General features: G+C 42.0%; 1 protein-coding gene across 1 annotated transcript in view; it reads right to left on the reverse strand.

Annotated features, from left to right (window-relative positions):
- Positions 1 to 25,241, reverse strand: part of LOC115165863 (rho guanine nucleotide exchange factor 19) — a 33,801-nt gene extending 8,560 nt beyond the window's left edge. Inside the window, exons 1-5 of the mRNA XM_029719307.1 lie at positions 24,616 to 25,241; positions 3,240 to 3,942; positions 2,553 to 3,029; positions 410 to 551; positions 181 to 266 (exon numbers count right to left, since the gene is read on the reverse strand). Coding sequence (XP_029575167.1) covers positions 181 to 266; positions 410 to 551; positions 2,553 to 3,029; positions 3,240 to 3,921 — 1,387 coding nt within the window. The 5' untranslated portion in view covers positions 3,922 to 3,942; positions 24,616 to 25,241. The remainder of the gene's footprint in view (positions 1 to 180; positions 267 to 409; positions 552 to 2,552; positions 3,030 to 3,239; positions 3,943 to 24,615) is intronic.
- Between the last annotated feature and the right edge of the window lie 440 nt (positions 25,242 to 25,681).

Consider the following 25,681-nt stretch of genomic DNA (forward strand, 5'->3'; position numbering starts at 1 on the left):
ATTAAAATCGTTAGTGAAGAAAGTTTTAAAAAAAAGTACTTTCAGATGTTATGAAGCATGTGGTTGAACGAGCGTGAACACAATTGCTATGCCATATAAATACCACTGACACTGGAGGTGGATAACGGAGGTGGAATTAACTCAATTATTGACACAGGATAAGAGGAATGTAAGACTCACAGCTGGGGAGAAACCATGACAGACGATTGGAGCTGCTGACTGTGGGAGGAGTGCACCAATCCTCCTCGATGGATTTCTTCCTCAAACTGTGGGAAGGGTTGTAGTTATAATCATTATAACAGTGTTATTTACAGCAGACATCTTTACGACCCACTTCCAGCAAAGATGTATAGTTGAAATGTGAGGTTAATCTTGATAATATATACCCATTTTAGCTGTTAAAACACACTTTTTGATTGTGAATCCGGTGCTCCGTCGATGTTGCTGCGTGTTATTGTCAGCAGTGGGTAGTGGCAGTACAGGTCCTACAGGACTGTGGGGGGCGCTGTGACTGGAAGCACCTGAGCCACGGTGCCTGGAAGTGGACTTATCTGGAGAATAAGAAGGTAGATGGAGGTAGAGGTCTTCATAAGTCCAACAGACCCAAAATTCTGAGATCCAACCCAGGACACGAGCAGGCCCGGGTCTTAAATTCTGACTTTTGTCTTGGATCTGGGTGGGTCTGATATAATTGCCATGGGCCTCGGACATGTGCAATTAAAATTGATTTACCGACTGGACCCATTTGGAACTGTCCTCTGTTAATGTACTGTTTGTGTGATGAGAACTGCGCAAGCTTGTTATCTGTGTCAGCCAATTGCAACTCAATAAAACGTATAGCTTATGTTCAGCTGAAACTGGTTCCAGCTGCTCACCTCAAGTGCGACCTGCTGCTTGGTGGAGAGAAAGAGAGAGAGAAAGAGAGAAAGAGAGAAAGAGAGAAAGAGAGAGAAAGCGAGAGAAAGCGAGAGAGAGAGAGAGAGAGAGAGAGAAATATATAGAGAGAGTAAACAGAGCCTTGGCAAAGGCTACTCTTGATTGCGAAGATGGATTCTCTTTCATTGAAGTAAAATGAAAGTTAGAGGACAAAGAGTATAGTGAAGAGAAGCCGACGAGGGGAATGTCCTCGGGGACAAGTTTTAATATTGTAGTGGACAAAGATGAGAAGAACGTTCGCGCGGCCAAATGGACTGTCTGCAACTTGCTCTTTAGGTTTGATGCAATTTTCTATCTTTCATTTATTTATTTAGTATTTATTATCAATTGTTTAGTCATTAATAATAATAATAATTATTATTGTTATAGGCCTGTTGTAAAATAAATAGCATTAGCCTATTACTGTCATTTGTTGGGTAAGCCTAAGGTAGGCAATCACCTTTGTTTGTAATAGCTGCAATATAAGCCTGTTCAAAACTTTTTTAAAGATTTAATTCTGTTTTGCCATTTTTGTTTTCCAAATTAAGTTCCATTTGTAACGTTGTGTTTGCTGCAATATAATAGAATTACCTGTAGGCCCACTATGCTACTCGCACTCAAACCATGAAAAGGGAAAACCAAAGAAGGCAAGACGTAAACAATGACTTGACTTTACTTTTAATCTTACCCTAATAACGTTAAGCAATTTTTGTTTGGTGTGGTATGGCAATTGTTAGGTTTAGAATAGGTTTAGCTACTGCAGGCCTGTGAAGGCAGTGCGTCCCGGCACTACAACTGACTCCGACAGTGGAATTTGAGGTGAGGATTAATGTTTTAGGCCTACCAGAGTTACTCCTTTAATCTAAAAATATAATGCTTATCTTTATAAAAAATATTCTGCTAGAAAATTTACGAATTAGCCTCCTTCTGTACGCCTATATCTGTATAGCAGTAGTAGCTTATCTGACAAGTATAAAGAAATGCATGTCGATGTCGGGAACATGATGCCGGCATATCTCTATCTTTGTCTTGGTCTCTCTAGGGCTAGGCCTAAGCTTGTCTCCCTTAATATGTTTTTTATATGAATATCATACAGTGGACGCCCAGACCTATGCCTATATGCAAGCAATGCCCTGATGCATTTAGTGCTCAAATCTCTGACAGCTAAACCATGTGGTACACAATTATTGTTTTAGGAAATTAAAAACCAATAAAACAATAGACTATATGTTTTGAATATGCTACACATTGAAAAACAACAATAGTTTTTTTGTCATTTGTTATTGGCAGTTTTTAAGTACACATAACTGTGGATCATTTGGCCATTATAGCTTGTTTATTGATGGCACTGGCAGCGCCCAGTTGGAGGTTTCTCTCTCTCTCTCTCTCTCTCTACTCTCGGATCTGAACCAGCATGTATCTGTTTGGGTCTGTTTTCCACGGTCCTTTTTGGGTCGAACTGTCCGAGGGTCCATTTGGAACGGTCTTGTTTTATTTCTTCAAATTAATTTATGCATATCGGGTCAGGTGGACCCATGAAGAGGTGGAGGAAACTAGCAGACACACAACCACCACAGAATTTTGCCTCAAGTTGCTAAATTATTTATTAGCATTTTTGGCTAATGCGGGACACTTACAGTCAGAGCTGGGGCTGAGGTTGCTGGAGGTCTGCCTGTCACGGGAAGCCACGCGAGCCGACAGTGACTTGCCTAGCTTTAGCGTGAACGAGTTCTTCCTCTGGGACAGCTGCAGTCGTGAGATCAGCTCAGAGGCAGAGAAGCGCCGCCGCTCGTGTTCCGCCATACAAGAGCAGGCTAAAGCGCTCCCCCCGGTGGCCGAGGAATTCTCTACAGCCCCAAGGTTCATGACAGAGGAGTCCTCTGACGACTGACGTGGCTCTGCGGACAGAGGTGGACTCTTTGGGAGGTTGGGGGTTTGAGGGTCTACGGCAACCCCTGTTGATGAGGGACTCGCGGTGTCTTCAGGGTCTCCCCTGAGGTCCTCTTCCAGAAAGAAGTCGAAGGGTCCTGGGAAAAGGTAGTCGCCGTCCAGAATGGGGCTGGCCAGAGACTCGTCGCTCAGGCTGTCTGGTGAGTACACCCGCACCTTACGCCCTGGGACATAACACAAACAAGACTCAGGTGAAAATGTTCCCCCCCGAATTACAGTCCAGTCATATTGGATATGGCCTTGAGCAAAATATTTCTGAAGTAAGTGTGATCTTGAAGTCCTACAGATAAAAATAGGTGAAGGGGGATAAAACATTCTCATGATGAGGACTAACAGAGAGTTGAAGATGTGAAATGGATAGATACTGTACATACGGATGGACTTTTCCCTGAGGGAGCTCTGTGATGACCTCCTCTGGGGTCGACAGGTATCTGGGCTCTGCAGCCACGGAAGCTCAGGAGAGGATGGAGAGCCAGGTGGCTGAGAGTCCCAGGAGTCTGTGTCCCTGTACAGGGAGGACAGAGGGAGGGACAGGGGCAGGCTGAGGGCTGAGTGGAGTGGAAGAAACACAGATGACACCGTCATGGGTCTCTCATACTGCTCCTGCACTGGAGGGTTAGTCCTGATATCTTCCTGGATAACCAGCTCAACCTCGCCCCCTAGCGTCTGAGAGTCTAAACTCAGGTCCATATCAGTATCAGTGTAATGATTAGGTTTACTTCTCCCACTGCCAATTTGTGCTTCACTCGTGTGTTTATGATGATTCAGAGACAACGGGCTGAAGCGTTGAGTGTCTGCAGTAGGGGAGCCCCAGCCTTTGACGCTGGGTGTCACAGGCGGCTGCAGCTCGATGAAGGTCAGAGTCTCCTGCTGACACACAGCAATGTGCTTGTGGTGGCACTGCCGCAGGAGAGGCATGTCGTCCGGGGCCTCGCTCAAAGCCTGGGACTCGCCTGAGACCGGGATCCACATGCTGGGGCTCTTTCCTCGGAAACGGAAGGCGTGTAGGTGAGGCTGGAAGTCAGGGAGAGGGAAGAATCCATACCCAGGAAGCATGACTGAGAGAACACATGGGAGCTGCAGAAGAAAGGAGAAAAAGTTTTTGCCATAAACTTCAATTGCCAACATAATATCCTCTTGCCATATCTGGTAAAACAGCACCAACTGTAGGCTATATTGTATTCACTTATCTCTAATAAACACTTCATAATTTGGTCTCGTTCAGGCTTCCCTCTATAGAAGGCATGAAATACAGTTGAGCAGGTCGAGAACTTCAAGTTTCTCAGTGTACAAATCATCAAGGACTTAAAATGGTCCACTCACACGGGCACAGTCCTGAACAAGGCGCAACAGCGGCTGTTACCCCTCAGGAAGTTGAAAAGGTTTGGCATAGGCCCTCAAATCCTCGAAAAACTCTACAGCTGCACCATTGACAGCATCTTAACTGTCTGCATCACTGCTTGGTATGGAAACAGCACTCCCCTCGATTGCATTGCGCTACAAAGGGAGGAGCGGACAGCCCAGTACATCACTGGAGCCAAGCTCCCTGCCATCCAGGACCTCTACGTCAGGCAGTGTCTAAAGGTAGGTCCAGAAAATTGTTAAAGACTCCAGCCACCCAAGCAATAGCAATAGACTCTCTACCACACGGCAAGTGGTACCGTTGCATCAAGTCTGACACCAACAGGCTCCTGAACAGCTTCTATCCACAAGCCATAAGACTGCTAAATAGCTAACAGAATGGCTACACGAACTATCTGAGTTGACCCTTGCAATGAGAGGACTTTGCTGCACACTCAACTGACACTTCAACACACACATAAAATGCACACACATTTATACTGACTTTACACACACACACACACACACACACACACACACACACACACACACACACACACACACACACACACACACACACACACACACACACACACACACACACACACACACACGTAATCATCATTTACGCTGCTGCTACTCTGTTTATCATATATCCTGATGCCTAGTCACCGTACCCCTATACATACAGTGCATTCGGAAAGAATTCAGACCCCTTTACTTTTTCCACATTTTGTTACATCACAGCCATATTCTAAAATTGATTAAATAAATGTTTGCCCTCATGAATCTACACACAATACCCCATAATGACAAAGCAAAAACATTTTCTTAGAAATTTTGCACATTTATAAAAAAAAAAAAATGAAATATAACATTTACATAAGTATTCAGACCCTTTACTCAGTGCTTTGTTGAAGCACCTTTGGCAGCGATTACAGCCTCAATTATTTTTGGGTATGACGCTACAAGCTTGGCACTCCTGTATTTGGGGAGTTTCTCCCATTCTTCTCTGCAGATCCTCTCAAGCTCTGTCAGGTTGGATGGGAAGCGTCACTGCATAGCTATTTTCAGGTCTCTCCAGATCGGCTTCAAGTCCGGGTTCTGGCTGGGCCATTCAAGGACATTCAGAGACTTGTCCCGAAGCCATTGCTTATAGTTTGTGTATGCCAAAATAGGTCCCCTCCACTCATAATTGTCCAGGTTTTGTGATGTATACTGTTAACAAATTGTGTTTCCTGTGATATTTTCAGTTTGTTCTATCTCTCGCTCACTATGTAACAATCTCTTGTGGGCAGTGTGAAAGATATACTCGTTAAGGAAGAAGTCTGTTCATTGGAGCACAATGGAGGTTGAACTTACATGCATAGGAGTGTGCCTTCCACCTGCCCCCCAGGTCGGGCCCTGTGCGGCTCCTGAGCCATGTCTTCCTGCTCTAATTAAAGACTGCTCCACATACAGCTCTCAGCCCCCTGTATTTATTCTCCACACACACACACCTCCTTCATCTACAGATGGCATGGCCAGAGCCACAACAGACACACATTCAGATCCCTTCAACAGACGGCCAAACCAAGTGAGACAGTATCCTCAGCCCCTGTGACCTTTCACCCTTTCACTTGAGAATATAGACCAATCTTTCTCTCACGGTGTTTAACCTTTAACCTGGATGTTATGACATGATCAGTGGTCAAGAGATTCAGAGAGAGAGAGAGAGAGAGAGAGAGAGAGGAGGGAGAAAGAGAGTCACAGTCTGGGCCGTTGACTCACAAATGATTCACCCACTGACCCATGAATAAGAGTACTGAACTTTACGCTAGTGTTACTAACTATAAGGAAATTATGAACAGGGAGAGATGTTCTTGGAATGTATACGAGTTTTCAAACCCAGACATCCAGTGAGTGAGTATGATTACCATTTATACTTGTGTCTTGGGGTAGTGGAGTATTGAATTCAATCAATTTGAAACTACTTCCAGACCTTCATAATGCTTGGAAGTTTCTCACAACAGACCTTCATAATGCTGTGATAGTTTCTCACAACAGACCTTCATAATGCTGTGATAGTTTCTCACAACAGACCTTCATAATGCTGTGATAGCTTCTCACAACAGACCTTCATAATGCTGTGATAGCTTCTCACAACAGACCTTCATAATGATGTGATAGTTTCTCACAACAGACCTTCATAATGATGTGATAGTTTCTCACAACAGACCTTCATAATGCTGTGATAGTTTCTCACAACAGACCTTCATAATGCTGTGATAGTTTCTCACAGCAGACCTTCACAATGCTGTGATAGTTTCTCACAACAGACCTTCATAATGATGTGATAGCTTCTCACAACAGACCTTCATAATGCTGTGATAGTTTCTCACAGCAGACCTTCATAATGCTGTGATAGTTTCTCACAACAGACCTTCATAATGCTGTGATAGTTTCTCACAACAGACCTTCATAATGATGTGATAGCTTCTCACAACAGACCTTCATAATGCTGTGATAGCTTCTCACAGCAGACCTTCATAATGCTGTGATAGTTTCTCACAACAGACCTTCATAATGATGTGATAGCTTCTCACAACAGACCTTCATAATGCTGTGATAGCTTCTCACAACAGATCTTCATAATGCTGTGATAGCTTCTCACAGCAGACCTTCATAATGATGTGATAGTTTCTCACAACGGAACTTCATAATGCTGTGATAGTTTCTCACAACAGACCTTCATAATGCTGTGAGAGCTTCTCACAACAGACCTTCATAATGCTGTGATAGTTTCTCACAGCAGACCTTCATAATGATGTGATAGTTTCTCACAACAGACCTTGATAATGCTGTGATAGTTTCTCACAGCAGACCTTCATAATGCTGTGATAGTTTCTCACAACAGACCTTGATAATGCTGTGATAGTTTCTCACAACAGACCTTCATAATGCTGTGATAGTTTCTCACAACAGACCTGCATAATGCTGTGATAGTTTCTCACAACAGACCTTCATAATGATGTGATAGTTTCTCACCACATTCTTGACCGATATACTCAGATAGAGGGCTGCCTCTTTTTTCTTTGTCTAAATAAAAGAACATCCTCCCAGCCATCGGTTTCTTCCTACTGTACCCCTCCTCACAGCACAGGTAACTCTCTCTACTCTCTCTCTAACACCACTCAGGTAACAGGCACAGGCTCCCAGTTAAAGAGAGACACACACGGACCCACACACGGACGCACACCTGCTGCACAAACAGCTCCTTCTCCTTTCACATAACCACACCCACTCGTGAGTGCACAGATAGGCAAGTTGCGGCCCTCTCTGCCTCGTACGTACGCACGCACGCACGCACTCACGAACGCACACACAAGTGCAGACACAATCGGTTGCCTGTTCCCTGCTTTAAACAAAGGCTTTCTTTATCCTTATGGCTCGGGGTAGGTTGCCTGGTACACAGGATATCTAAGAGGGTGTGGGAACTGTTTGTGATCCTTCCACACTAGAGAAGAGTCAATTACTCTCACAGTAAATTAATGCATCTTGAATATATACAGTGCCCTCCGTAATTATTGGGACAGTGAAGCATTTTTTCTTCTTTTGGCTCTATACTTTAAATGTTGGACGAGGTTAAAGTCCCAACTGTCAGTTTTAATCTGAGGGTTATTTCATCCATATCGGGTGAACAGTTTTGAAATTACAGCACTTTTTGTTCATAGTCCCCTCATTTTAGGGGACCAAAAGTATTGGGACAAATTCACCCTGTATATGCACAGTGCATTGCGAAAGTATTCAGACCTCTTGACTTTTTTGACATTATGTTAAGTTACAGACTCATTCTAAAATGGATGAAATTATTTTTTCCCTCATCAATCTACACATAATACACCATACTGACAAAGCAAAAAACAGGCTATTAGACATTTTTGCTGAGATATCACATGACAGAGGCCTTTGTGTTCTTGGGGACCTTCAATGCTACAGACATTTTTGGTACCCTTCCCCAGATCTGTGCCTCGACACAATCCTGTCTCAGACCTCTAGGGACAATTACTTCGACCTCATGGCTTGGTTTTTGTTCTGACATGCACTGTCAACTGTGGGACCATATATAGACAGGTGTGTGCATTTCCAAATCATGTCCAAGCAATTGAATTTACCACAGGTGGACTCCAGTTAAGTTATAGAAACATCTCAAGGATGATCAATGGAAACAGATGCACCTGAGCTCAATTTCGAGTCTCATAGCAAAGGGTCTGAATACTTATGTAAATAAGGTATTTCTGTTTATGTTTAATACATTTGCAAACATTTCTAAAAACCTGTTTTCACTTTGTCATTATGGGGTATTGTGTGTAGATTGATGAGAACAAATAATAATTTAATATATTTTAGAATAAGGCCGTAACTAACAAAGTATGGGAAAAGTCAAGGGGTCTGAAAACTTTCCGAATGCACTGTATTTTAAAGTAGTAAAAACAAAGTATTTGGTCCCATAACACACAATGACTACATCAAGCTTGTGACTCTACAAATTTGTTGGATTCATTTGCTGTTTGTTTTGGTTGTGTTTCAGATTATTTTGTGCCCTATTGAAATGAACGGTAAATAATGTATTGTGTCATTCTGGAGTCACTTTTATTGTAAAGAAATAACAGAATATGTTTCTAAACAATTCTACATATCAGTGGATATTACCATGATTACGGATAATCCTGAATGAATCGTGAATAATGATGAGTGATAAAGTTACAGACACACAAATATCATCCATCCCCAAAAATGCTAATCTCCTCTTTTTTTGCAACGGTGAGATGTTAGCATGTCTTAGGGGGTATGATATTTGTGTGTATAATCTTCTCACTAATTTGTAGTGTCACAAGCTTGATGTAGTCATTGTGTGCTATGAATATGGGACCAAATACTTCACCTTTTAAGTGAATTTGTCCCAACACTTTTGGTTCTCTAAAATGGGGGGACTATGTCAAATTTCTAAACGGTTCACCCAATGTGGATGTGTAACGATGTGTGCTGAGAGTCAGGAAGCAAGTTCAGGGAGTGAGTGTTTTTAATAAATAAACGCAACATAAAACAAAACAAGAACAATGCACAGACTTAACACCGGAACAGAAACAGAAATGATAATGCCTGGGGAAGGAACCAAAGGGAAGGTAATCAGGGAGGTGATGGAGTCCAGGTGAGTCTGATGACGCGCAGGTGCACGTAACAATGGGGACAGGTGTGCTCCATAATGAGCAGCCTGGTGACCTAGAGGCCGGAGAGGGAGCACACATGACAGGATGAAAATACCCTCAAATTAAGCTGACAGTCTGCCCTTTAACCTCATAGTCATTATTTGATATCAAATCGAACTTTTGGAATATAGAGCCAAAAGAAGAAAAAATGCCTCACTGTCCCAATAATTAGGGCACTGTACATGTCAGGTGGGGAAAATGTTATTACCAAAGCAGTGTGGGATAGTATAAGAGACACATGTTGGCTGACACACACTCAGTTAGTTAGTAGGGTCATACACACATGTACAATAAGACAGTATCCAGTCTGAGTCTATAACATGTTCATATCCAGTCTACCACTGTGTTGGGCCCCAAAGGGTGACGCTACTATCAGACAGCAAAACATGTAACACCCTGCAAACCTGCAATGTCTGCCCATTCCATCTAGGCACCGCATCTACTGATAACTGCCAACAAGGTCATCTCCATAAATACATTCCGAATAAGTTATGTATTTCTTGCACTCATTACATTTCTAATGAAGTTACATTTTCATTCATTCAATTCAAAAGCTTATAATTTGCTTTTGGTGATAAGGTGTTATTTGGGAGTGTTATGGACTTTGGTGTAGGTGTTTCAGTGTAATTTTAGTCCGCCGTTGTAAGACAGAATGTCTACATCGTTGACAAGTGTACTACTAATTACGCCCTGACCATAGAGAGCCCTTGGTTCTCTATGGTTTTGCGTCCGCACCTTTGGGGGGGGGGGGGGTACTGTCACGACTGGGGGTGTTCTATGTTGTTTATTTCTATGTTGGTGTGCTTGGTATGGTTCCCAATCAGAGGCAGCTGTTTAGTGTTGTCTCTGATTGGGGATCATATTTAGGCAGCCATTTCCCCACTGTTCTGTGGGATCTTGTTTTTGTGTAGGTGCCTATTTGCACTTCACTGTCTTCACGTTTCGTTTGATCATTTATTGTTTTTGTATTTTGCTGAAGTTTCACGTTATAATAAAGATGTGGAATGCTACTCACGCTGCGCCTTGGTCCAATCATTATGACGATCGTGACAACACTAGCATCTCTTTTGATTATGATTAAGAACAATGTATTTTGTGGCATAATCCCGTATCAGACTCATATATCATGGATATGACCATAAATTCAGGAAACAGTAGAGGGAGCATCCCCCATCCACATCGACGGGATAGCAGTGGAGAAGGTGGAAAGTTTTAAGTTCCTCAGCGTACACATCACTGACAAACTGAAATGGTCCACCCACACAGACAGTGTGGTGAAGAAGTCGTAAGAGTGCCTCTTCAATTTCAGAAGGCTGAAGAAATTTGGCTTGTCACATAAAACCCTCACAAACTATTACAGATGCACAATTGAGAGCATCCTGTCGGGCTGTATCACTGCCTGGTACGGAAACTGCACCGCCCACAACCGCAGGGCTCTCCAGAGGGTAATGCGGTCTGCACAACGCATCACCGGGGGCAAACTATCTGCCCTCCAGGACACCTACAGCCCCCGATGTCACAGGATGGCCAAAAAGATCATGCAGGACAACAACCACCCGAGCCACTGCCTGTTCACCCCGCTATCATCCAGAAGGGAGGTCAGTACAGGTGCGTCAAAGCTGGGACCAAGAGACTGAAAAACATCAATCTCAAGGCCATCAGACTGTTAAATAGCCATCACTAACACAGAGAGGCTGCTGCCTATATACATAGACTTGAAATCATTGGCCACTTTAATAAATTGAACACTAGTCACTTTAATAATATCACTAATAATGTTTACATATCTTGCATTACTCATCTCATATGTATAAACTGTATAATGTTCTATACTATTCTACTGTATGTTAGTTTATGCCACTCTGACATTGCTTGTCTATATGTTTATATATTCTTAATTCCATTCCTTTATGTGTATTGGGTATATGTTGTGAAATTGTTAGACACTACTTGTTAAATATTGCTGCACTGTCGGAACTAGAAGCACATGCATTTCGCTACACCCGCAATAGCATCTGCTAAACACCTGTATGTGACCAATAGAATTTGATTTGATTTGAAATTCAATTCTGATTCAAGTCTCCATGCCTTTAAGTTAGCATGCTTTCCGTTTGGCAGAACAAACCATAAAGATAGAGCATAGTGTGATCTCTATGGGATAGACATGGCAATAATGACATCATGGGATTCACGGCAGTTAAACAAGCACATTGTGACTGTGGTAATATGGTATGATGACTGGTGTCACTGTTGGGATTGATTAACAGCCTTACGACAGTCAACGCTCTTTCAAGAGTCAGTCCTCCTCAATCTCGATCAACTTGCATAAATCTCTCTGTATCTCTTCCCAGTTTCAAAGGGAAAGTCAGGGGACAGACAGAGACCTGTCCTGAAGATGGAGTCGTGCGTCTCCTCCTCTATGTCCCTCGTCCAGAGTTATGTGGTCTGTTATGGGATGAGTGTGTTTGAGCAGAGTGGCCTGGCGGTGTGGTGTGACCCCGTCCTGTGTGTGTGTGAGGAGGCAGTGAAGCCCTGTCACATCGTGACATTAATTGCCCTGCAGTATATTGGGGGACTCTGCCACTATGCCATAGATATCCGATATACCCTATGTGACATCATTGGACTCTGCACTATCGGCTATGCTGGTGAGGCAGCGCCATATCATTGAAATGGCCAGACTGGGCTTTCTCATTCAAGTTAAGTTGTAGTAATTATATTTCTATGGGCAAAGTGGTATCGGACTATGAAGGAGATTATCAAACCTTTCCTCCACTAGAACTGAGAATAATGTGAGGAGATTCATTCAGGATTGGATACTGAGATGAAAATGACATCAAATGTATTTATAATGAAACCCCACCTGAAAAGCGATTGCAACACTGAACCACTTACTGCGACCATTCCCTCAAAATTCAAAGACTAAAGTGTCTAGTCGTTGATGTGAATTGCTGGGTAGATGTTTTTAAAAAGGGGTATTCTGATTTTTCCTTGTCTGCTGTGTGCACCCATAGGTGAGGTTCTCTGAGGCCATGGATGGGAAAGAAAGACCCCTTAATGTTGACACTTGGTGTGGGTCCTAAGCCTGTTCAGATCCTAGGGCAGCTACCCCTGCCCTTTTAATACTGACAACCTGGCTTACCATGGCACAAAGAACTGACATACAGGGAGAACTTTGGTGGACGGACGCACACCTGAGCATAGCGAGAGAGTGATTTTAGTTGTCTTTGATTAGAGGGACACAACATTAGAAAGATTTCTTGTTGAGTATATGACCGACAAATTCGGCGAAGAGTCGGGATCCTAGCTAACAGACAGCACAAACAACAATATATTATTTAAAAGCCCACAAAAATGTGGAGCATCTCACATGTAAACAATAAGACATCTGCAGCTTTGCTTTCCCCCTCTCGGTGCACCAGCACATCCTGTCCCCTCGACAATATTATCCCCCCTGTCAAAGAGACAGATTGTGTGAGGGAGACGAGCAGCAGACACAGACTCGGCTTAGTCAGGAGGGTAAGTTTCAAACCTGGGGTTCAAATACTATTTGAAATCATTTCCAATACTTTAGCTGTGCTTGATTGAGCTACTGTGTCACAACGAACCAATAGAAAAGTCCCAAAAGTGCAATCCCCGCCCATCTGGCACTCTAGGCAGGGTAAAACCAAAAGTCAAAATATTTGAACGATTTTAAAAAGTATTTGAATCCAAGTCTGACGAGTTTATGAAGGAAGTACTCTAATTAAAGGCTGATTTCTTGTCTCAATTCAGATATCAAAATATTAGCAAATGTGCTCTATTATTGCTTTGTATTGATCTGTTCATTTATCCAGGTTAGCCTCATTTAGATTAAATCTCTTTTGCAAGATGCTGACTAATAGATTGGGATAAATGACTAACTACATTACATCTTCTTCTAGGAATAGCATTGAATTCAGGTGAATGCCATAATATTGAATTGTAAAAAGTAGGCTAAGGATGAACTGAAGACCTCTCATCACAAAGCAAACGGAAGCCCTGAGATGTTTGTACTTTTCAACAATCCTGTGTGAGAATCCACATCGTCGTAACAATGGACAGCACTGTTTCATTGACTACGGTAGATCCATAACATTGGATGCATTGTGAAGGCCTTAAATTACTTATGACTTTGAAAAGTAAGGCAAAGGAATCTTACCCAAGTTCTGTTATTGATGTGTTATTTACATTTAGTACACATCCACTCAAACAGCTTTCAATCAAAGATTGCTTAATTCAGATCTGATCATGTGTCAGAACTTGTACATGTACTTTGAACATTCTGTTGATGCATCTGTGGTATTCATCCACTTCTCCCTCTTTCTCGGCTCCAGTTTCAATCCAAGACAGCATTTTTTTTGTCTTTCTCTCTCCTTTATTATCTGGACAGGTATGGACAAGTCAACTGAGGGCTGCTTGTTTTGAAACATGATTGGGGTTGGTAGAGAACCCACGTCAAAGTTGACTAGGCTGGCAGGTAGCCTAGCAGTTAAGAGTGTTGAGCCAGTAATTGGAAGTTTGCTGGTTCTAATCCCCAACCTGACTTGGTGAAAAATCTGTCTATGTGCCCTTGAGCAAGGCACTTAACCCTAATTCCTCTGGATTAGAGCATCTGCTAAATGACTAAAATATATGCAGGAATATTTGTTTTGCATGTAGGGGGAAGATAAACTATTCAAAAACAAAGGATGAAAGAGCACAGCCTCAGGAGGTGAAATGGAGTCAGGCTAAATGCTAACAGTTGAACATTTCAAAGGACAAACTCCATAGTTCTCTTTCAAGTTGGCAAGTAAATGCAGTAAAGTAAATACTGGCTCAACACTCTACCTTGCAGCCATATCTGGGGTTAATTTTTGAACAGAATACTAACGTGTACAACTGAAGGGATTAACTCATGAAGAACACTGCACAACTGTCTTTGATTGAAGAACTGTTTAACTTTATTGTAGGACAGAAATATATTATTGTGCATGAGTGCATATGTGCATGTGTGAAAACCTCCCTATATCAATTTAGATTATGTGAGGCCATAGCCAACTCAGTGGTTGGAACAGTCTGCAGGCTTCAGCTCTAGATGGGTGTGCAAGCAACATTGTCAGGAAGGGCCTTTCACACAGCCCGTGAGCCAAACTTCCTCTCAGCTCTGGTTTATAATTCACTTAGAGGACCAGGGCCAAAACTTCCTCTCAGCTCTGTTTTATAATTCAAATACAGGATCACCACTCACACTCATAAGAAAAAGGACAAGTTTGTGAATCTAATGGGTATTTTAAAATATATGTTTTCTGAATACACTCAAAATATGAGATATCATCAAGGGGAAAAACTGGTTGGTTGTTTTATGTTATGTACATTTTTTGATTTTTCATTCCATTCTTTCCATGTTGGATCAATGTACTGTACATATCAACATGACATCACTACAGAAAATGTGTCAAAACTTAATAATAAAATGTCACACTTGCTTACAATTGAAATGATATGTACATCATCGGGGGCACAGTGCCTGCCCTCCAGGACATCTACAGCATACGGTGCCACAGGAAGGCTAAGACGATCATCAAGAACCTCACCCACCCGAGTCACGGCCTGTTCACCCCACTGACATCTAGAACACGGAGACAGTACAGGTGCAGCAAAACTGGGACCGAGAGACTGATAAACAGCTTCTATATCCAGGCCTTCAAACAGTCATCACTAGCCTTCCTCTCCCCAGTACCCTGCCCTGAACCTTAGCCAGCAGCATACCACCCTGCATCTCACTGCTGGCTTGCCTCTGAAACTAAGCAGGGTTGGTCCCTGGATGGGAAACCAGATGCTGCTGGAAGTGATGTTGGAGGGCCAGTAGGAGGCACTTTTAGAATTTGTTCTCAGTCAACTTACCTGGTAAAATAAGGGTTAAATGAAAGACACAGTCAATACCCGGCTACCACCCGGTACTCTACCCTGCACCTTAGAGACTGCTGCCCTATGTACATTCACACCCCTTGACTTTTTCCACATTTTGTTACGTTACAGCCTTATTCTAAAATGGATTGAATTGTTATTATAAGGACAAAGCAAAAACAGGTTTTTAGACATTTTTGGTAACTTATACAAATAAAAAAATGAAATATTACATTTATGCAGCGACGCTCCTCATCCAACCTGACAGAGCTTGAGGGGATACGCAGAGAAGAATGGGAAAAATTCCCCAAATACAGGTGTGCCAAGCTTGTAGCGTCATACCCAAGAAGACTCAGTGCTGTAATCGCTGCCAAAGCTGCTTCAACAAAGTACTGGATAAAGGGTCTGAATACTTATGTAAATGTGATATTTTTATAAATTAGCAAAAATGTCTATAAACCTGTTTTTGCTTTGTCATTATGGGGTATTGTGTTTAAATTGATGAGGGAAAAATACAATTTAATACATTTTAAAATAAGGCTGTTACGTAACAAAATGTGCAAAAGGTCAAGGGGTCTGAATACTTTCCGAAGGCACTGTACACCTCTAGCCACTCTCACCCATGCATACGTGTACACACTCAAACACAGGCACAAGTGCACATTAAATACACAGCACACACATGCATACACACAAACACACACATACGTGCATACATGTATACACACACAGACTGTCTGAGTGACAAGTGATGGGGCAGGTTGCTCCAGAGAGAGGGAGGGGAGGGAGGACAGGGGAGTAGGGAAGGAATATGAAGATAAGAGAAGGGGAGGGAGAAAAGGGTACGCTGCAGTAAATTAAGTTATAAACCTCAGCGAGGTCTAAGTGAAGGCACATGACTCTTGACCTCAAATAAAAATCCATCACTCAAAGAGGACCATCACTCAACTGTTGACTCACAGCAAGAAAACCTTAGATCAACATAGGCATAACATGATAACTAATAATAACCATTATGGATATTCTACGTTTATAGTAATATACAGGCCATTTCCCTGGAATGATTTACCACTGACTCAATGATCAGTGATGATAAGGGACCCACCAGGCATAGTTGAACCAACCTTCTGTCAATGTTTCCACCACAGCTGTGTTTTTGTCTGTGGGGTCTGAGTCAGTCAAGTTATGGCTGTCTCCTTCACCTCCCCCAGACAACAAACATTACTATATGGCTGTGACATCACAGACTGTGGGAAGCCCCCACAGCCACACAATAATTATGGTCTGATCCAAAGAGTGCTTTAGTCACTCTCAACTTTACCCAGTATTTGTTATGGTATATTCTATCATATTTGCCTATATGATAAAATTACTCTGTCAATACTTTCCTTCCCACAGCAATACATTCTGGTGTTAAAATTGCATGCTTAGGAGCAAAACAGTCAGTGATCAAGGGATATGTTTAATTTCCTAACGAAAGATACATTCAACTTGGACAATTCTGCAATCTATATTGAATCTGTTTATGTAAAGTGAAACATTGGCTCTTAATTCATTTTTATGTACAGATCCTCGTATAAGCCTGGAGTGCAGCAGCTGTTGTATGTCTATCCGTTTCTGCAAGCGGAAATATGCTATAGGCCAGTAGGCAAATCAGTAGCACAGACTCACACACAGAGATATACCCTCACACACATTTATTCAACCAGCACAGACACTGACACAGGCAGAGACACGCACAGGCTCGGACGCTGGGACACACACACACAGTCTTTTCCCAATGACAGCGCACTTAGTCATACGCAAGACAGACTAAATTACTTGTGGGTATTCTCTAAGCATCACCTTGGCACTCTCTCTCACCACATCCATTAGTGTTACATCAACTATCTATATCTAAACAAGAAGTCGTCTTTGGGGACATGGCCTCAATCAAACTTAGTAAAAAAAAACAAAGCCGATTAGAGCATGCCTGCATCACAAATGAAACTCTATTCTCTAGTATTTATTTGTTGAACCTTTATTTAACTAGGTAAGTCAGTTAAGAACAATTTTTTATTTACAATGATGGCCTATGAACAGTGGGTTAACTGCCTTGTTCAGGGGCAGAACGACAGATTTGTACCTTGTCAGCTCGGGGATTCAATCTAACAACCTTCTGGTTACTGGCCCAACGCTCTAACCACTAGGCTACCTGCCGCCCCTCCTTTGACCGACATAGGGAATAGGGTGCTATTTGGGACAAACTCCATGTAATAGCCTCACAGGCACTAAACAGTTATATTGCTAAGCTGTTGAATGTCATCATTGCATCAGTTGTTTGTTCCTCAAAAAGGTCTGTAAACAGCTTAGCCAGATTGCAGTTCCTATGAGACACAGAGTTAAATGGGCAAACAAACATGCTAGGAGGTAGAGTGAGGGAGAGAAAAACACTCCCTGCACAAACACTGCTGTGAGAAACACAAACACACGCAAACACACACACAGATATCCACACATGGTTGCTCCTCAGTTTACAGTGTAGTCACTAGAGGGCCTGCAGCTGAACTGAACTGTCTCCTGGTGTAGACTAAGATGTGGAAAGAGTGTGTGAACACTACAGCACCAACTTTCAGCAATGTACAGTTCATTAATACCCCCCCCAACATATTCCTGACGTGCACTTACCTGCCCTGCCCTGTAACTACTCACAGCTCCTGCCTCCTACTGTAACCACTGCACCTCAGCATCAAAGCCTCACAAAACCTAATGTCCTATGCTGTACCCAAGAAGAGGGAAATATAATCAATGCAAAAAATAACACTTCCAGTGGTGGAAAAGCACCTTAACTGAAAATGACCCAAGTAAAACTGAAAGTCACCCAGTAAAATACTACTTGAGTAAAAGTCTAAGTATTTGGTTTTGAATATACTTAAGTATCAAAAGTAAAAGTAAAAAATAAATAATTTCAAATTCCTTGTATTAAGCAAACCAGACAGCACAATGTTCTTGTTTTTAAAATTACGGATAGCCAGGGGCACACTCCAACACTCAGACATACAGTATATAATTTACAAATGAAGCATTTGTGTTTAGTGAGTTCGCCAGACCAGAGAAAGTAGGGTTGTTTTCTTGATAAGTGCATGAATTGGACCATTTCCCTGTCCTGCTAAGCATTCAAGAATGTAACAAGTACTTTAGGGTGTCTGAATGTATAGAGTTAAAAGTACATTATTTTCTTTAGGAATCTAGTGAATTAAAAGTAAAAGTCATAAAAGTAATAAATACAATATATATCTCCAGTACCAGTCAAAAGTTTGGACACACCTACTCATTCTAGGGTTTTTCTTTATTTTTACTATTTTCTACATTGTAGGATAATAGTGAAGACATTGAAACAATGAAATAACACATATGGAATTATGTAGTAACCAAAAAGGTATATTTAATATTTGATATTCTTCAAAGTAGCCACACTTTGCCTTGATGACAGCTTTGCACACTCTTGGAATTCGCTCAACCAGCTTCATGAGGAAGGCTTTTCCAACAGTCTTGAAGGAGTTCCCACATATGTTGAGCACTTGTTGGCTGCTTTTCCTTCACTCTGCGGTCCAACTCATCCCAAACCATTTCAATTGGGTTGAATAGCCCTTGGTCAAATAGCCCTTACACAGCCTGGAAGTGTGTTTTGGGTCAATGTCCTGTTGAAAAACAAATGATAGTCCCACTAAGCGCAAACCAGATTGGATGGTGTATCGCTGCAGAATGCTGTGGTAGCCATGCTGGTTAAGTGTGCCTTGAATTCTAAATAAATCACCGACAGCGTCACCAGCAAAGCACCCCCACACCTCCTCCTCCATGCTTCACGTGGGAGAACTTCCATTCACCTACTCTGCGTCTCACAAAGACACATCAGTTGGAACCAAAAATCTCCAATTTGGACTCATCAGACCAAAGGACAGATTTCCACCGGTCTAATGTCCATCACTCATGTTTCTTGGCCCAAGCAAGTGTCTTCTTCTTATTGGTGTCCTTTAGTAGTGGTTTCTTTGCAGCAATTCAACAATGAAGGCCTGATTCATGCAGTCTCCTCTGAACTGTTGATGTTGAGATGTGTCTGTTATTTTAACTCTGTGAGGCATTTATTTGGGCTGCAATAACTGAGGCTGGTAACTCTAATGAACTTATCCTCTGCAGCAGCGGTAACTCTGGGTCTTCCTTTCCTGTGGCGGGTCCTCGTGAGAGCCAGTTCCATCATAGCACTTGATGGTTTTTGCAACTGCACTTGAAGAAACTTTAAAAGTTCTTGACATTTTACTGATTGACTGACCTTCATGTCTTAAAGTAATGATGGACTGTCATTTCTCTTTGCTTATTTGAGCTGTTCTAACAGGCACACCTGTTAAATGAAATGCATTCCAGGTGACTACCTCATGAAGCTGGTTGAGAGAATGCCAAGAGTATGCAAAGCTGTCATCAAGGCAAAGGGTGCCTACCTTGTTTAACACTTTTTTGGTTACTACATGATTCCATTTCATAGTTTCAATGTCTCCACTATTATTTTACAATGTAGAAAAAACATTAAGATAAACCCTTGAATGTGTACAGTAGAGGTGTGTCCAAACTTTTGACTGGTATTTTATATAACTAGTGAAGTACAGATACCCCCAAAAACGACTTAAATAGGACTTTAAAGTACAGTGCCTTCAGAAAGTATGCATACCCCTTGACTTATTTCACATTTTGTTGTGTTACAGCTTGAATTCAAAATTGATTAAAACTAAATTATTCAACCATCTACACACAATATCCCATAATGACAAAGTAAAAAAAAGTTTTTAAAAAAGTTTGCAAATGTATTGAGAATTAAATACAGAAATATCTAATTTACATAAATACCCCTGAGTCAGTACATGTTAGAATCACCTTTGGCAGGAATTACAGCTTTGAGTCTTTCTGGGTAAGTCTCTAAGAGCTTTGCACACCTGGACTGTACAATATTTGCATATTATTCTTTTTTAAATTCTTCAAGCTCTGTCAAGTTGGTTGTTGATCATTGCTAGACAGCCATTTTCAAGTCTTGCTGTAGATTTTCAAGCCGATTTAGGTCAAAACTGTAACTCGGCCACTCAGGAACCCTCAAAGTCGTATTGGTAAGCAACTCCAGTGTATATTTGGCCTTGTGTTTTGGTTATTGTCCTGCTGAAAGGTGCATTTATCTCCCAGTGTCTGTTGGAAAGCAGACTGAACCAGGTTTTCCTTTAGGATTTTGCCTGTGCTTAGCGCTTTTCCGTTTCCTTTTATCCTAAAAAACTCCCTAGTCCTTGCCGATGACAAGCATACCCATAACAGGATACAGCCACCACCATGCTTTAACATCAGTGATGTGCTGTATTTGCCCCAAATATAACACTTTGTATTCAGAACAAAAACAGGATGCATGTTTTGGAATATTTGTATTCTGTACAGGCATCCTTCCTTTCCTGCTGTCATTTAGGTTAGTATTGTGGAGCAACTACAATGTTATTGATCCATGCTCAGGTTTCTCCTATCACAGCTGTTAAACCATATAACTATTTAAAAAAGTCACCATTGGCCTCATGGTGAAATCCCTGAGCGGTTTGCTTCCTCTCCGGCAACGCAGTTAGGAAGGACGTCTGTATCTTTGTAGTGACTGGGTGTATTGATACGTCATCCAAAGTGTAATTAATAACCTCACCATGCTCAAAGGGATATTCAATGTCTGCTTTTTTTTAACCATCTACTAATAGGTGACCTTCTTTGCGAGGCATTGGAAAACCTCCCTGATCTTTGTGGTTGAATCTGTGTTTGAAATTCACTGCTCAACTGAGTGACCTTACAGATAATTGTATGTGTGGGGTACAGAGATGAGGTAGTCATTCAAAAATCATGTTAAACACTATTATTGCACACAGAGTGAGTCCATGCAACTTATTATGTGACTGGTCAAGCACATTTTTACTCCTGAATTTATTTAGGCTTGTCATAAAAAAATGGGTTAAATACTTATTTTTAAATCTTTATTTAACCAGGTAGGCCAGTTGAGAACAATTCTCATTTACAACTGTGACCTGGCCAAGATAAAATAAAGCAGTTCGACACATATAACAACACAGAGTTACACATAAACAAACGTAGTCAATAAGACAATAGAAAAATCTATGTACAGTCTGTGCAAATGTAGAAGAGTAAGGCAATAAATCAGCCATAGAGGCAAAATAATTACAGTTTGGAATTAACACTGGAGTGATAGATGTGCAGATGATGATGTGCAAGTAGAGATACTAGGGTGCAAAAGAGCAAAAGGATAAAAAACAATATGGGGATGAGGTAGTTGGGTGTGCTATTTACAGATTGGCTGTGTACAGGTACAGTGATCGATAAGCTGCTCAGACAGCCGATGCTTAAAGTTAGAGAGGGAGATATAAGACTCCAGCTTCAGTGATTTTTGCAATTCGTTCCAGTCATTGGCAGCAGAGAACTGGAAGGAAAGGCTGCCAAAGTAAGTGTTGGCTTTGGGGATGACCAGTGAAATATACCTGCTGGAGCGCGTGATACGGGCGGGTGTTGCTATGGTGACCAGTGAGCTGAGATAAGCAAAGACCTAGCTTTACCTAGCAAAGACTTACAGATGACCTGGAGCCAGTGGGTTTGGCGACGATTATGTAGTGAGGGCCAGCCAACGAGAGCATACAGGTTGCAGTGGTGGGTAGTATATGGGCTTTGGTGACAAAACGGATGGCACTGTGATAGACTACATCCAGTTTTCTGAGTAGAGTGTTGAAGGCTATTTTGTAAATGACATCGCCGATGTCAAAGATCGGTAGGATAGTCAGTTTTAAGAGGGTATGATTGGCAGCATGATTGAAGGAGGCTTTGTTGCGAAATAGGAAGCCAATTCTAGATTTAATTTTGGATTGGAGATGCTTAATGTGAGTCTGGAAGGAGAGTTTACAGTCTAACCAGACACCTAGGTATTTGTAGTTGTCCACATATTCTAAGTCAGAACCGTCCAGAGTAGTGATGCTAGGCGGGCGGGTGCGGGCAGCAATCGGTTGAAAAGCATGCATTTAGTTTTACTAGCATCTAAAAGCAGTTGGAGGCCACGGAAGGAGAGTTGAATGGCATTGAATCTCGTCTGGAGGTTAGTTAACACAGTGTCCAAAGAAGGGCCAGAAGTATACAGAATGGTGTCGTCTGCGTAGCGATGGATCAGAGAATCACCAGCAGCAAGAGCGACATCATTGACATATACAGAGAAAAGAGTCGGCCCGAGAATTGAACCATGTGACACCCCCATAGAGACTGCTAGATGTCCGGACAACAGGCCCTCCAATTTGACACTGAACTCTATCTGAGAAGTAGTTGGTGAACCAGGCGAGGGAGTCATTTGAGAAGCCAAGGCTATTGAATCTGCCAATAAGAATGCTGTGATTGACAGTCAAAAGCCTTGGCCAGGTCGATGAATACGGCTGCACAGTACTATCTTTTATCGATATCGTTTAGGACCTTGAGCGTGGCTGAGGTGCACCCACGACCAGCTCGGAAACCAGATTGCATAGTGGAGAAGGTACGGTGGGATTCGAAATGGTCGGTGATCTGTTTGTTAACTTGGCTTCCGAAGATTTTACAAAGGCAGGGCAGGATGGATAAAGGTCTATAACAGTTTGGGTCTAGAGTGTCTCCCCCTTTGAAGAGGGGGAAGACCGCGGCAGCTTTCCAATCTTTGGGGATCTCAGACGATAAGAAAGAGAGGTTGAACAGGCTAGTAATAGGGGTTGCAACAATTTTAGCTGATAATTTTAGAAAGAGAGGGTCCAGATTGTCTAGCCCAGCTGATTTGTAGGGATCCAGATTTTGCAGCTCTTTCAGAACATCAGCTGTCTGGATTTGGGCTGGGGTGCTGAGCTGTTGGCCGGGGTAGGGGTAGCCAGGTGGAAAGCATGGCCAGCCGTAGAAAAATGCTTATTGAAATTATCGATTATCGTAGATTTATCGGTGGTGACAGTGTTTCCTAGCCTCAGTGCAGTGGGCAGCTGGGAGGAGGTGCTCTTATTCTCCATGGACTTTACAGTGTCCCAAAACTTTTGGGAATTAGTGCTACAGGATGCAAATTTCTGTTTGAAAAAGCTAGTCTTAGCTTTCCTAACTGACTCAAGACATTTCAGCTTTTCACAGCTTTCACGTCCAAGCATATCAGGCAGAAGCCAATGTGCCCATTTCAAAACATTCCTAAAAACATAATTCCACTTTGACATTATGGGGTATTGTTTGTAGGCCACTGACACAAAATCTAAATGTAATAAATTTTAAATTCAGACTGAAACACAACAAAATGTGTAAAAAGTCAAGGGGTGTGAATACTTTATTTACAGTTAATACTGTACTTTTACTTAAGTACTTTACACCACTGAACGCTTCCAATATAATATTTTACAATTTTTATGAATAATTGATGTGAAAGGTTGAGTCTGTACTTTAGGTTGTGCTCCTAAAGTATCTATATGTAGTGACAGATGCCTGTGTGTATTACATGGATACATAATCCTTATACAGTACACAATACTGTCTCAGACTGTAAAGTCAGTCTCTGGATTAGAGCAAATGTCAGGGATTGTTATTGTTGTTGTGCATATTTTACTCTATTACGTTTATTGAGTTGTTAAATGCACTTTAAAATTAGGTTTAATTCCATAACAGTTAAATATTATGGAGTACACCCCTATGATATGGTAATGAAAATTGACCCTTGAACTCTCACAAACTGTCTTACTCTAAAAGCACATTATGTCGACTGTACATTAGAGGAACACACACTCTCAGTTCAAATACCATGAAAATAACATAATATGACCTGGTGCTTTTTTCAATATAATGTAAAATTGAGGGTGTTTTTGATTATCAATTTTTCCGTCTACCTCTAAATGTGTGCATCTGACCCACAGCAAAGCAATAGTCTGAAAGCAGCACCATGGCACTGTTTTGACTGCCCCCCCCCCCCCAAAAAAAACAGCCAGGCTTAACTTTCATATTCAACATCATAATCCACCCCCCACCAGACCACACCCTTATCCAAAGGTCACAACAGCTAACAATGGTACACACTGAGTCTACATTCCACATTACAATGCACAGAGAGAGAGAGAGAGAGAGAGAGAGAGAGAGAGAGAGAGAGAGAGAGAGAGAGAGAGAGAGAGAGAGAGAGAGAGAGAGAGAGAGATAGGAATCCATATGGATAGATAGGCTATACTACCTCATGGGTATCAGTAGCTTCTGGGCTGGACGGTTGCCAGCGACAGTGTGAGAATCCAGGCCATCCTAGCGTCTGGCTGAGCCTCTATGTGCTATCCATGACTGCCTTGTGTTCCTCCCGGCTTCTTTCCCTTCAGTCGTTTTCCTTCACTTTTTACTCCACTCGTCTGAAGACCAATGTGCCCAGGCAGGGGAACTGGTCGACAGGGTCCAGACTCCTCCGTTGTATCCCTCTTCTCCCTCTCCACCAAAAGCAGTTTAAAAAAAATGTTTTAAGTGTTCGCTCTTCTGGCTACTTACCATGCAGATCCCTCTAAGCTTTTGCTCTCCCTCTCCTTGCTCACAATCCTTCTCGCTCTCTTTCTCTCCCTCTGCTACTGTTGGGGAAGTGCACGCTCTCCTATTCTCTCTATCCTCCCTCTCCTCTCTCTTTGTCAGTCTCTAATAGTTTAGTGTTGCATATTAACACCTGCTTATAGAAAGAGAGGGAGAGAGGAGTGAGCTAGCAGCCATCTGCGTGAGAGAAAAATATTTCCTCTCTGTGAGTATGTGTGAGAGTGTGTCTGACTGTGTGTGTGTGCATGCATGGGTCGTATTCTCGTGTGTCAACAAAAATGTACTGCAAGTGGATAGCAGGCAGGTAGGAGGGGGAAAGGGGTGGGAAGTAGACTGTGTGTGTGCTCAGGCATGTGTCTGTGTGTGTGTGTGTGTGTGTGTGTGTGTGTGTGTGTGTGTGTGTGTGTGTGTGTGTGTGTGTGTGTGTGTGTGTGTAATTAAGTAGGTAGAAAAATATCAGTTTGGAGAAAGAAAGTATCTGCAAGACATGATTGAACTCCTTGGCTTCTGCCTCTCTAGCACTGTAACTCCCTAATTAAACATAAAAAAAACAACAGTTAACGCTGACATGTTTTGAAGTTGACTTTCTGAGTTTTATTTTCATGATGTCTAACAATTAACCAGAAATCAATCATATAAATTCTGTCTATAGTTGGCAGCTGATGTGCTTTCATAACTACTCTACACAATATTGTACATTCAATCTTACAATGGTAACGTGTTCGTGGATA

Source organism: Salmo trutta, chromosome 28 (genome assembly GCF_901001165.1).
Source record: "Salmo trutta chromosome 28, fSalTru1.1, whole genome shotgun sequence".
NCBI lineage: Eukaryota > Metazoa > Chordata > Actinopteri > Salmoniformes > Salmonidae > Salmo > Salmo trutta.